Here is a 13,611-nt window from a genome sequence, read left to right as displayed (position 1 = left end):
TTTTAGTTGCCACACCCACTTGGGTAGAAGACTTAAGCTTAGTTGAAGAAGTATTGAACCACTATTCTGAAGATGGAGTTACAGCAAATCTCAAGAAATCTTAATTTTGTACAAGAAAAGGTAAAATTTTTAGGACACATAATCTCTTCAGAAGGCATACTGAAGATCCTACAAAACTTGATGCCATTAGGAACTGTCCTTTTCCTCAAAACAAGAGGCAGGTAAAGGCATACTTAGGCCTAGTCTCATTTTTTCCAGGAAATTTACCCCTAACCAACTTATGAACAGTGATGCTTTACTCAATCTTCTGTGTGATGTAAACCATGTATAAATGTATATTTCAGGAACACACTTTTAAATCTTAGACTTCCATTATGTGCAGAGGCTTCTAGAATGCAAATGGCAAAGGAATTCAGTGTAGAAGTTGCCAAATATATTGTCATTTGAGCAGAGCACTTTATTGTGGCCATCATCTTCTTTGTTGATTACCAAATTTTAATGGATACTCTTAAGACAAGAAGATTCAGCTCAATGTTCATCATCAGAGTTCAAACCATGAATCTGTTGAGTAATACATGAATTGTCTTCATAAAAAAAGGCAATACTTTCACACAAATTAAAGCCACTTATTAGGAACTTCAATATATTTCAAAATTTTAATTTAACCCTTTGTTGCCTGACGGTACTTAAAAGTACCAGTAAGTTTTGTCTCTCATTATTTTCTCGTGGTGCAGTTTCGTGATCTGAAAGTCTGTCGGTACGTAACAGTAACTCTGCTCTACTGTTTCATAGATGTTATTGTGCAATACATAGACCTCTCTGGCGGTCAGAGCTTGAAATTGTTTTTCGCGCGCTCTTGTGAAAACAGAAGATTGTATGTGCTTGTTTCCATGGTGTTGCCTGAATTTGTGCGCAATTTATTGAAACTTCCGTTGAGTTTTCCATTGTACATACTTACCTTCTTTGCTTTTTATAATAGTTTGAAGCATTACGTTACAAGTGAATGAGATAAAGTGGAAAATATAAGGCGGACTTATTAGTACCGTCAGGTTGTGCGAACACTTTATTGTAGCAACAATGCGTTACCTCTCACTAGTTGTTCTGTCCACTTTTTCTCACACAGAAATCCGTAAATACATTTGCCTGTGGAACAATTAGAACAAACAGGAAAGGTTAGCCAGCGAACTTACCTAAAGAAAAATGTCTAAAGCGTGGGGAATCAAATCACAGAGTGTCATCTTTAGACCTAACAATATTTCACTGGACGGAAAATAATATTGCGTCAAATAATATTGCGTCAAACTTCCATGGCACTGAACAGAGCGTAGTGACAAAAAAACAGAAAGATGGAACTATTATGACTATACCATGTCCAGTTACTGTATGTGATTACAATAAAAACATGGGTGGTGTGGATCATGCAGACACATTACGGTCAACTTATGGTCTTGACAAGCGATCAAAGAAATGGTGGCACCGTCTCTTCTGGGGAGCAATAGAAATTGCTTTTGTCGATGCCTATGTCATTTTCAGTTATCTACTAGGGCACTGCCACTACTGGAATTCAGGCATGCTGTGGCACTAGGGCTAATGAATGAACAGCAAGTGCCAAATCTCAAAAAGAGAAACTCTGGTAAAGATGAAACAACTCCCTCAAAGAGAAGGAAGGATAACTTTTCTGTTCCGAAGGATGTACGTCTTGGCAACCGAGGAAATCACTTTGTAGTGTTCAGTTGTAAAAGAGGACGATGCGAAATGTGTGCGAAAAATAAAATTCAGTGGAGACCACATTCACAATGTAGTACATGTAAAGTGTACTGGTGCTGCAATGAGAAAAAGAACTGTTTCCTAGAATTTCATGAGGTATCACTAAATATGTGATATGTATATACTGTCAAAAATGTATAGCTAAGTTACTATGTATTGTGAAGTTGCTCTAGAATAAATTCATGCGAAATTTTAAAAAAAATCAGAAATATCACATTTCTGTTAATTAATTTTCTAATGTAAAAATATTTAATATTTATGTGGAATAAAGTACAAGTTATAAAAATTGGAGCATTTTTCTGCGCATGTTGTGATTCTGTCCATGGAGTCTGACGGTACTCCTGAGTACCAGAAGAGAAAAAAGTTGTGAAAAATAAAATAAAATTTTACAAAAAATCCTACCGTCATTTGAGGCCACAATAGCACAAATACTGCAAAGAAAATGTTAAAAAGTAATTTTTTTCTTATGTCAGGAAACAAAGGGTTAAACTATATTTTAAATTTATTTCATAAATAGTTCAACTTTACAAAGATATTAAAACAAATGTGAGTAAAGAACATTGTTCATTTACTGAAACTTAACACTGATGAATAGGTACTAACACGTGTATAATGACAGTGAAACATTATACCTAAAAAATTAAAACCAAAATAACAAATTTGGAATAGTGAAATGTCTATGACAGATTTTAACCTACACAATAAAATTTTTCTCGCAATAAATAATGAGAATTAAGTCTTATTTACATATCACATAACATTATTTATTTTTTACACAGAAAACATTATAAAATTACAAAGTACGGCAATTTTATGTATGGGATATACACTCTCTGTACAAATTTCAAATAATATTTTTATTTTTTATACATCTGAAAATAATTCTGTTAAAAAAATAATCACATTCACACCACTTATAAATTATGTACTTGATTTTGTGTGAAAAAATAAAACTAATTTTTGGTTCCCAGTTAAATATGTCAAAATTAATGCTTTTTAATGATAAAGTGTTGTTTAATCATGGCTTTTGGTTATGTCATACGTCAAAACCGCCATAAAAACACATTTCTGAGCAACACTGATTGCATGATTTCATACAACAATTTCACCAGAACTTGAATCATTAATGAGGCGTAGTATTTTTAAAAAATGTGTTGTACTTAAAACTTTATTTTTTCATGGACATTAACTACTTTGATAGTACAACCTTCACATGACGAACAATTTTGTAACTGAAAATCCACATGATTTTTATGTAGCATTCACTGTGTCCTAACAAGTGAAGTACCTAGATGAAACCACAATTTTACAAGAAATGTGTAAATGAAAACTCACTATACTTCTAACTGATAGGATAACAGTACTAACAGAAAACAGACTGTAATAAGTGTTGGTAGAGCACAACTGTCGAATATATAACATTAACTATTACTAATGATAATGAGTAGAGCGGGATGAAGAGGTCTGGTCTCCCAATATCATAACTTTTATCAAAATGCAGAAACTTACACTGTTTTATACACAATTCTTATTATAAAAATTCATAATGGGCAATACATGCCATCTGAGAATGTTGACTATGGAATGCTTGTGGATTCATAGTTTGGAGACTACATTTCTCATGGCCTATTATAAGTTCTCAATTTTCTTTGACTCCTCCTCATTTTATCTGCATCTTCAGGACTCCGATTATTGTTTTTATTGACTGGTTGCTTTTGCGTTTCACATGATTTTCGTTTTGCACCATCTGGAGGGTCAACTTCTTCCTCCTCTTCCATTTGTATATTGGTTGGCTCAGCTTCCTTTTGTGCTTTTTTCATCTGAGTGTGAGCTTCCTTTAGAACGTCCACCGTCTTCTCAAAAACTCTGCAATTATGAAACCACAGAAGATAACATAAATACTAAGTTCCTTTGTTCAAAGAGAACATGGTGTTTAGTGGTTTATATCTAAGAAAGAATAAGTGATACTCTTAGTTTATGATCATGGTAATAGTTTGGAAGTCTCTTGTTTATTAACACATGAGATGGACTAAAAACAACTTGTCTGGTAGATGTAGTTGGTAGTGATCAAAGAAAACACAACACTGTCTAGTAGATGCAGTTAGTAGTGACTAAAGAACTCACTAGGCATCAAGAACAGTCTATTTTAATTTACCTACTCCCATCAATCACCTATTTAAACATCTTCTTAGAGTTCCTGTTTTATCAGAGTCACAATGGCTTTGAAGCCAGTGTCAAGGAAACTGTGTAAGCGATGGTTTGCGTAAAAAAAAAAAAAAAAAAAAATAAAAAAATAAAAAAAAAAGAAAGAAAAAAAAAGAAGAAAAAAAAAGAAAAGAAAAAAAAGAGAGAGATAAGAAAGAAAATGTGAACCAAAGGAACAGTTATGCAACAAACAAGAGCCTTAGGTTCCTCCTCCTGCCAGAAATGATTTCTGTAAGAGTAGTGTCGTATCTCTTTCAGGACATGAAAGAAGTGGCTTTAACAACATCATGGCACAAGTTTTGCAGCCCAAAAAGGAAAATTGTGAATTTAATCTAATGTATACTTTACTGCTAACTTGTACGAAAACAGAACATGGAGCTGACTCAAAGATGCAACTACAATATGAATCTATTAGCACACCACATCACTGAAATACTTTGAAAGCCTCTTATTTATTGATGAGTAAGATGCACTAAACACAATGTTACCTGGTAGCCAAAATTCGAAGTGACCAAAGAAGTCAACAGCCTTCAAAATCAGTCCGTTTGATTTTAGTTACTCTCATCAGCCATCCAGTCAAGCGTCTTCTTAGACTTCTTGGTTAAATAAAGTCACAACCGCTATGAGCCCAATGAAAAGAAAACTTTGTAAAACAAGTTTTGTGTTATGAAAAGAAGATAACAAACAAAATGTGAACCGAACGAACTATTATGCTTTCGGCAGGATCCTTAGGCTGCTCATTCTGGCAGAAGAGATGACTGTAAGAGTAGTGCTCTCTCTCTCTCTCTCTCTCTCTCTCTCTCTCTCTCTGTACAAGAGTGAAGTGGGCTTAAACAACATCAAGGTGACAGAGTTTTGCTGTCAATCAAAACTATTCTGGAGCTTTGTCTGAAAACATAAAATGGTAAGTAGACTCTGAATCAAACAGCAGACCATAAACAAATACTTCTTGGCTGTACAAAATTTTGGAATTCAACCGCCACTGACTATAACGAGTAGGTTTTGTTGCACAATTTTGCTCTCAAACCTCAGGATATTTATTATAAGCAGAAACTTGCAATGAAGCACTTACAGCTCATTTCACAAAAATTCAAAATGCACAATGAGTTCCTTCAAGGGATATAATGTTTCCGGTGTTTCACGTTATTTTTGTTTCACACTAACTGGAGACTCAAGTTTTCACTCGTCTTCCATTTGTATATAAGTTCCATAGTCTTCTCGACAGCTTCACAATTTAAAAATACACAAGGTAACAGAAATACTAGGTTGTTGTGCTAGAATGGAACACAGTGTTTAGTGCTTTACAGCTAAGAAAAGTTTTACCTTAGTTTATGATCACTCAGATAGTTTGAAAGCCTCTTATTTATTAACATGCAAGATGCACTAAACACAATGTCACCTGATGGCTTAAGTTGGTAGCGACCAAGGTCACTACCAAGCCATCGAAAGGTCAATCTATTTGATGTTAGCTACTCTCATCAACCACCTAGTCAAGTGTCTCCTTAGACATCTTTGTTTAACAAAGCCACAATGGCTCTGATCACAATGACAAGAAAACTGTGTAAACCATGTTTTGTGTTGCAAAAAGAAGATAACAAACAAAATGTGAACCAAAGGAGCTGTTACGCCATCAGCAGCTGTTATGCCATCAGCAGCTGTTATGCCATCTGCCAATTCTTACAGAAGAGATGTCTATAACACTAGTGCCATCCTCTCTCCCCCTCCTCCACCTTCTCTTCTCACTCTCTCTCTGCACATGAAAGAAGAAGTGGCTTTAACAACTTCAATTTGATAGTCGGGCAACAGAAATTTTAAATTAAAGCTCAAGTATATAAACATTATTGTTAAAATGTATGAAAACAGATCACAGTAAGTTGACTCAGAGATGCAACTGCAACAGGAATCAAATAGAAAACTAGATAACAATATTTATTGGCAGTAGCAATTGAATTGTCAATTGTTGAAATCAAATTAGTGAAAATGTTCAATTTTCATTTTTTCACTGAATACTACATTTAAGTCTATAGCCAATAATTTGGAATTAAAATGAGACGTGTCATGGTACTTGAAATGATAGAAATGGGGTTGCATTTAACGCTGTTTGTTGTTGACACCAAATATGCCACAGAATTCTTTTGTTTCAACAAATATTGCTCATACCCACACGGAAACTGTTTAGTTGCAATACTACACTCTGTTGATAAACTTGCCCTCTTCCTTTCTTGTGGCACAAACAGTCATTGTTAGTGTTGACTGTCTTTCATTTGAATGGCAGTTGAAGTATTACTATGGCTCCAAAAAGGAAGAATAGCAGTGCAGAATATAACAGAAATAAGTTAAAGACAGCACATACTAAATAACTACATATCAAAATTACAAAGGAAATTATGTTCCTGGGAAAGCAGCCACAGAATTATGCAGGTAAATTTAATCTTACTTGGAACAATAGTATGAAAATGCGAGAGATGTAAATAGCTGTAATATTGGTTTTTATCTGCAACACGAGTCCTTTATTAACAATTTTCTTTCAACTGCAGAATGAAAAATTTATGGTTATGTTGATGTAAATCATCAAAATGATATTTTGGCAAAATTCCTCTGTCATCGCCCTACCAGAGATGCCCAGGACTTACACCTGCAGCAGCTTCCTGAAGCAGAGGAAGTAAATAAGAGGCATCCTCAGAAATTTGATCCAGAATGTGGTGACAAGAGTAGATATGCAATGTTTCTTTACCATGTAAAGCACGGAAGTGAAAGAAAACAGATTTGCAAGAAAGTGTTCTCGGATGTACGTCCAGTGACAAAATTGTGTCTATTTCGTACCTGTATATTAATAAAGCAAATGTCACCTGTTGATAAAAGTGGGAAAAATCTGAACAATAAAAACACACCAGATTAGACCATTGCACAAATTCCTGAGCAATATAATATCTTTCCCCACAAAAACTCACATTATTCACAAAAGAAGGTAACATATTTAAACTCTGAATTAAACATATGGATCGTGCTCAACATGTTCAATCAGAAATATGCAGATTGTAGAGTATGATGTTTATCATTATTATTGGGACAACTTTAATTACTCCATGTCTGTTGTAAATGTCAAGAGATCGAACTCAAATTTAAAAGGCCACATTTAAATAAAACAGCCAAGCTTGCCGCCAGAGTGAAATTAACTTTCCTTAAGTACCATAGTTCTACATTTTACAACTCACTTCGGGATGCTAACAAAAGATGCCAATCCACTGATTATGTGGGAGCAATAGTTTATGATTTTATGCAAAACTTGCCACGTCTGCATACCCCAATCCAACAGATATTCTCCCTGTGTCAACTGTGGGTGTACTGTTCCAGCACACATGATATGAAAACCCAGGACATTCTACTGTGTACTTGTATCAACAGAGTTTAGCAAAGAAAGTTGCTAACAAAGTAATGCCTATATATTTTATTACATAATAAATGACCTCAGTAAAAATATAGCCAAACTACTACAAATATAGCCAAACTACATTTGTACTACAAACATTATATATATATTTCCCCATGTAATCGCAATATAAGAGGAAAATAAAAACTCATGATCACATTTAAACCCCTCATGAATGCATGTAACTAACAGCAACCATAAAAGGAATGTGAATGTAAAATTAATTAATTGACAGGAAATACTAGATTTTGACAACTGGTGGCTCAAATATGTTAGAAAAAATGCTGATTCTTATAAGATAAGAGAATGGAATTTTTTTAAAAAAATCTTGTTTGCGCCCAGTACCTTCAAAAATATACACTGACGGAAAAAAATCGCAACACTGAACAATAATTAATGTAGAGCAATGGACTTTCAGGAATACACTTGTGTAGGTAACATATTTAAGTGATTAAACTGCAAGATCACAGATTAATGCAAGTGCAAGATAAGCTATTATAAATGTGAAACACTGGTACGTTTATAACCAGTGTAAGTGCCAGAATGTTTGATGCAAGTATGCAAACGCACATACATTGTTTCGTACAGGTGTTGGATGTCAGTTTATGAGACGAAGTTCCATGCATGTTATACTTGGTCAGTAAATAACGCTATTTGTGGATGATGATGTTGTTGTACAATGACATCCACTATGCACTCAGCTGGAGACAGATCTGGTGACTGAGCAGGTCAAGGCAACATGTTGATACTCTGTACAGCATGTTGGGTTACAACAGTGGTATGTGGATGAGCGTTAACCTTTTGGAAAATGCCTATGCATTAGCAAAGAAAGTTGCTAACAAAGTAATGCCTATATATTTTATTACATAATAAATGACCTCAGTAAAAATATAGCCAAACTACTACAAATATAGCCAAACTACATTTGTACTACAAACATTATATATATATTTCCCCATGTAATCGCAATATAAGAGGAAAATAAAAACTCATGATCACATTTAAACCCCTCATGAATGCATGTAACTAACAGGTCGAATCACCAGAGCGATGTACAAATTTGCAGTCAGGGTATGTGGGACAAGCATGAGACTGCTCCTGCTGTCATATGAAATCACACTTCAGACCATAGCACCACGTGCAGGTGCAGGTCCAGTGTCCAGCATGCACTGGTTGACTGCAGGTCCTCAAGCATCCTTTTCCCAACCAACATATGACCATCACTGGTTCCAAGGAAGCAGAACCAGCTTTCATATGAAAAGACAACACCCTGCCCTCCAATAAGCTCTCACTTGACACCAATGACGTTGAAAATGGTGGTGGTTTGGGGCTAGAAGAATGCACACTATAGCGCATCTGGCATGGAGCTGTTCTGGTTGTCACAAATTTGTAACAATTCACTGTGTCACTGTAGTGCCAAATGCTGCTCAAACTGCTGCTGCAGATGCAGTATGATGTGCCAGAGCCCCATGTCGAACACGATGGTCATCCCCCTTGGCAGTGTGACATGTTGCATGGTCATCCAGAGCCCAGTCTTCTTACGATCATACATTCTCGTGACCACCATTGACAGTAAACATGTACAACAGCTATATTTCTGACGAGTCTTTCTGCAATATCACACAAGGAATATCCAGCTGCTCGTAGTCCTCTTACACAACCTCATTCAAACTCAGTGAAGTGTTGATAGTGGCGTGTTTATTGCCTTAAAGACACTCTTGACTAACATCAACTCACCACATCCATTCTCAAAGGTAACTAACACTCATGACCGTTATGGTGTGTATTTAACACAAATGTGATTTGCATCCTCATTACGGTGCTACTTGCGTCAGTCTTATGTGACTAATGTGAAATCTGAACAGACATAATGTTTCAGATGTCTACAAGTCTATGTCATACAATTCCTTCTTTGTGTTGCGAATTTTTTTCTGTCCTTGTATGGTACAAACTGTTCTATCTGTATAATACCTGGAGAAAGGAGAGGTGGATGGGCTACTGTATGTTGATGATTAGCATGGCATACATTCTGTTTAAGAAAAAGGCACATGCCCATCATACCAGGATTAATGGACAGTATTCCAATGGCCTACCCAATTTACCAAATACCTATTTCCACAATGAAGATGGAAGATGTAAAAAAGTCGTTGAAAATGTGCCTGCTGCAGTGAGATCACTCCATGAAGAATAGCTTTCGGCCAGTGGTGGCTAAGTCATAGCTAAAGCACAGTTAATTATTATTGTTGTTAAAAGTAGTTTACGCTGTTTTGTTACATCATGCTGGTATATTTTTAAGTGTTTGTACACTCAAATCACAAAAAAGTATTTATATTGAAACTTCCTGGCAGATTAAAACTGTGTGCCGGATCAAGACTCGAACTCGGGACCTTTGCCTTTCACAGGCAAGTGCTCTACCATCTGAGCTACCCAAGCACGACTCACGATCCGTCCTCACAGCTTTACTTCTGCCAGTACCTCGTCTCCTACTTTCCATCTTTACAGAAGCTCTCCTGCGACCCTTGCAGAACTAGCACTCCTGAAAGAAAGAAGTGCTAGTTTTGCAAGGTTCGCAGGAGAGCTTCTGTAAAGTTTGGAAAGTAGGAAACGAGGAACTGGCAGAAGTAAAGCTGTGAGGACAGGTCGTGAGTCATGCTTGGGTAGCTCAGTTGGTAGAGCACTTGCCCGCGAAAGGCAAAGGTCCCGAGTTCGAGTCTAGGTCCAGCACACAGTTTTAATCTGCCAGGAAGTTTCATATCAGCGCACACTCCGCTGCAGAGTGAAAATCTCATTCTGGAAGTATTTGTATTGTTATTGTTTGTCAGTTGTTGAAACCAAATAAGTCAATAAACTTTGAAAACATTAAAAATCAAAATGATGTACACTAAACTACTTATCATTCAATAAGGCAACCAACAATTCTCACCTTCTTTTACGAGTGCTCGATTTTCTGCCACTATGGCTAGTTCCATTTGCATCTTCAGGTGTCTTACTGACTGGTGGATTTGGTGTTTCACATTCCTTTTGCTTCACACTATCTGGTGGCTCCACTTCTTGTTCATCTTCTGTTTGTCTATTTCCTGGCTCAGCTTCCTTTCGTGGGTTTGTAAGATCAGTGATAGTTTGCTTTATGACTTCCACCGTTTTCTTCAAAACACTAAAATTTTAAATATATGCAAGATAACATAAAAACTAAGTAGTTTTTCCAGAAGAAATCACAGTATTTAGGGAGCTTACACTGAAGAAAGAACAGGTGTCACTTTCAGTTAATGATTATTGAAATAATGGAAACTAGAGACTGGTCCAATATCACACATACAGCACTAAGTACCTATGGCTACAGGGCTTCACTCGTATATTGGTAATAGAAGGTATACACAAACTTTCTTTGTCAATCAGTCAACATATTAGTGAAAATTCTTATTAGTGAAAATTCTGTCAAAATCCTTACAGCTGTTTCTGAGATGTGTTTTTACATACACGTAGAAAAATGCAGTGGTGGCTTTCTTTCTTCATAGTTCAGCTAATTTGCACAAAATATTTATAAATTATACACCAAAGCCTTCTTTGTGAATGTTGATCTATTAGGAAAACCATGTCAAAATCTAAAAGGTTAGCCTTCACATATGGACAGAAAAATGTGGCAGGGAATTTTTTAAAGTTAGTGAAACCCCTATTTTACTTTTTTGTGCGGTCCAGACAGAAAAAATGTGATACTGAGGAAAATGCAGGATTGAAGTTAAACTTTAAAACTCCAAAATATGAGCAAGAACATATGTAATTGGCACACAAGATTAAAAATTGTAATCCTTTCCAATAAATTGTATGTATAAAAACTGCATAAGTGAAGCAAATTAAATGTACAATACAATGTTTATACAATAATTTGTGGTAATGAATTTCATCAGTTCTTAAAATTTACAGATGTGTAACAGCAAGTAAAAGTGCATCAAAAAACTGAAACTGGAGTCTGGGTACAAGGTAATCGAGCTCTTTTCTGACATGCTACTACCACAAATTTATGACAAAGCACACATCTTTGAGAGATCTTTCTTTGGGATCACCCAGAAAAAAAAGCAAAAATTGATGAACATATTGAATTTAACTGAAAACTGGTAAGTATGATGAAAGACATCGAAATCTAACATGTGGGAGGGGGGGGGGGGGGGTTCCTTGTGTAGTCAATGGCAGCGCAACATATTCTGGTGATGTGAGGACCCTGATCTCTAGTATATTGCTTGTAAACTTTTCCTTGTTCATTGTGCTGAGTGGTCGAAGGGACTGAGTACACTTCATGCTAGTTTTTGGGGGGAACTGGTGTCATCACGACATAGTGGTTCTGTGAAAGGACCAGAAAGGGGGCTATCGATTTGTTGATCACTACAGCACCGAGGTGATGTTTATGGATGTGTTAGTGAGAGGAGAATATCACAGTTGTAGTGAGATCTCTTTGCAGGAGTGCATTTGTGGTCGTGTAACATGTGAAATGTTTGTGACAAGGAAGAACATTAATGTTACTGCTCATCGTGTCACTTGCAGCAAATTAAGTTGTCCTCTTAGATCCCTGCCTAAACACACACTTGGAAATCACCACATATTTTGAAATAAACAGCGAAGTATTAGTGACAAGGAAGAACTTTATTGCTGCTTGTTTCACTTGATGCAATGTAAGGCTGTTCTCTTGGCTTCCTGCCTAACCACACATTCAGTAATCACTACATATTCGCAAATAAACACCAAAACATTTGTTTCATCCCCTGTTCTCTAATCAGATGTAAATGTTGAATTAGAACGTATCTATATTACATTCTTAACAAAGTCTTAGACTGTGTTGATGCTAATATATATAAACAAAGATGATGTAACTTACCAAATGAAAGCGTTGGTATGTTGACAGAAACAATAACAAACACAAACACACACACAAATTTCAAGCTTTCGCAACCCACGGTTGTTTCATCAGGAAAGAGGGAAGGAGAGGGAAAGACGAAAGGATGTGGGTTTTAAGGGAGAGGGTAAGGAGTCATTCCAATCCCGGGAGCGGAAAGACTTACCTTAGGGGGGAAAAAAGGACAGGTATACACTCGCACACTCACACACACGTATCCATCTGCACATATACAGACACAAGCAGACATATGTAAAGGCAAAGAGTTTGGGCAGAGATGTCAGTCAAGGCGGAAGTACAGAGGCAAAGATGTTGTTGAATGACAGGTGAGGTATGAGCGGCGGCAACTTGAAATTGGCAGAGGTTGAGGCCTGGTGGGTAACAGGAAGAGAGGATGTATTGAAGGGCAAGTTCCCATCTCCGGAGTTCAGATAAGTTGGTGTTAGTGGGAAGTATCCAGATAACCCGGATGGTGTAACACTGTGCCAAGATGAGCTGGCCGTGCACCAAGGCATGTTTAGCCCCAGGGTGACCCTCATTACCAACAAACACTGTCTGCCTGTGTCCATTCATGCGAATGGACCGTTTGTTGCTGGTCATTCCCACATAGAAAGCTTCACAGTGTAGGCAGGTCAGTTGGTAAATCATGTGAGTGCTTTCACACATGGCTCTGCCTTTGATCATGTACACCTTCCGGGTTACAGGACTGGAGTAGATGGTGGTGGAGGGTGCATGGGACAGGTTTTACACCGGGGGCGGTGTAAGCCAGAGGGTAGAGAAGGTGGTTTGGGGATTTCATAGGTATGAACCAAGAGGTTACGAAGGTTAGGTGGACGGTAGAAAGACACTCTTGGTGGAGTGGGGAGGATTTCATGAAGGATGGATCTCATTCAGGGCAGGATTTGAGGAAGTCGTATCCCTGCTGGAGAGCCACATTGAGTCTGATCCAGTCCTGGAAAGTATCCTGTCACAAGTAGGGCACTTTTGGGGTTCTTCTGTGGGAGGTTCTGGGTTTGAGGGGGTGAGGAAGTGTCTCTGGTTATTTGCTTCTGTACCAGGTCGGGAGGGTAGTTGCGGGATGCGAAAGCTATTTTCAGGTTGTTGGTGTAATGGTTCAGGGATTCAGGACTGGAGCAGATTCGTTTGCCACAAAGACCTAGGCTGTAGGGAAGGGACCGTTTGATATGGAATGGGTGGCAGCTGTCATAATGGAGGTACTGTTGCTTGTTGGTGGGTTTGATGTGGACGGATGTGTGAAGCTGGCCATTGGACAGATGGAGGTCAACGTCAAGGAAAGTGGCATTGGATTTGGAGTAGGACCAGG

General features: G+C 37.3%; 1 protein-coding gene across 12 annotated transcripts in view; it reads right to left on the bottom strand.

Moving 5' to 3' along the window:
* Window positions 1-2,352: 2,352 nt before the first annotated feature.
* LOC126187508 (condensin-2 complex subunit G2-like) overlaps window positions 2,353-13,611 on the bottom strand; it is a 275,551-nt gene continuing 264,292 nt past the window's right edge. For 4 of the 12 annotated variants that reach the window (XM_049928632.1, XM_049928634.1, XM_049928635.1 and 1 more), the window contains exons 30-31: window positions 10,326-10,556; window positions 2,358-3,633 (exon numbers count right to left, since the gene is read on the bottom strand). In XM_049928632.1, coding sequence (XP_049784589.1) covers window positions 3,387-3,633; window positions 10,326-10,556 — 478 coding nt within the window. In that variant the 3' untranslated portion in view covers window positions 2,358-3,386. Of the gene's footprint in view, window positions 3,634-10,325; window positions 10,557-13,611 lie in introns of all 12 variants that reach the window. The other 8 variants (XM_049928640.1, XM_049928639.1, XM_049928642.1 and 5 more) reach the window with 6 other exon arrangements.

The sequence above is a fragment of the Schistocerca cancellata genome, chromosome 5, assembly GCF_023864275.1.
Source record: "Schistocerca cancellata isolate TAMUIC-IGC-003103 chromosome 5, iqSchCanc2.1, whole genome shotgun sequence".
Classification (NCBI taxonomy): Eukaryota; Metazoa; Arthropoda; class Insecta; order Orthoptera; family Acrididae; genus Schistocerca; species Schistocerca cancellata.
The sequence above is the reverse complement of the archived record's forward strand: the minus strand, read 5'-3'. Positions and strand labels throughout refer to the sequence as shown.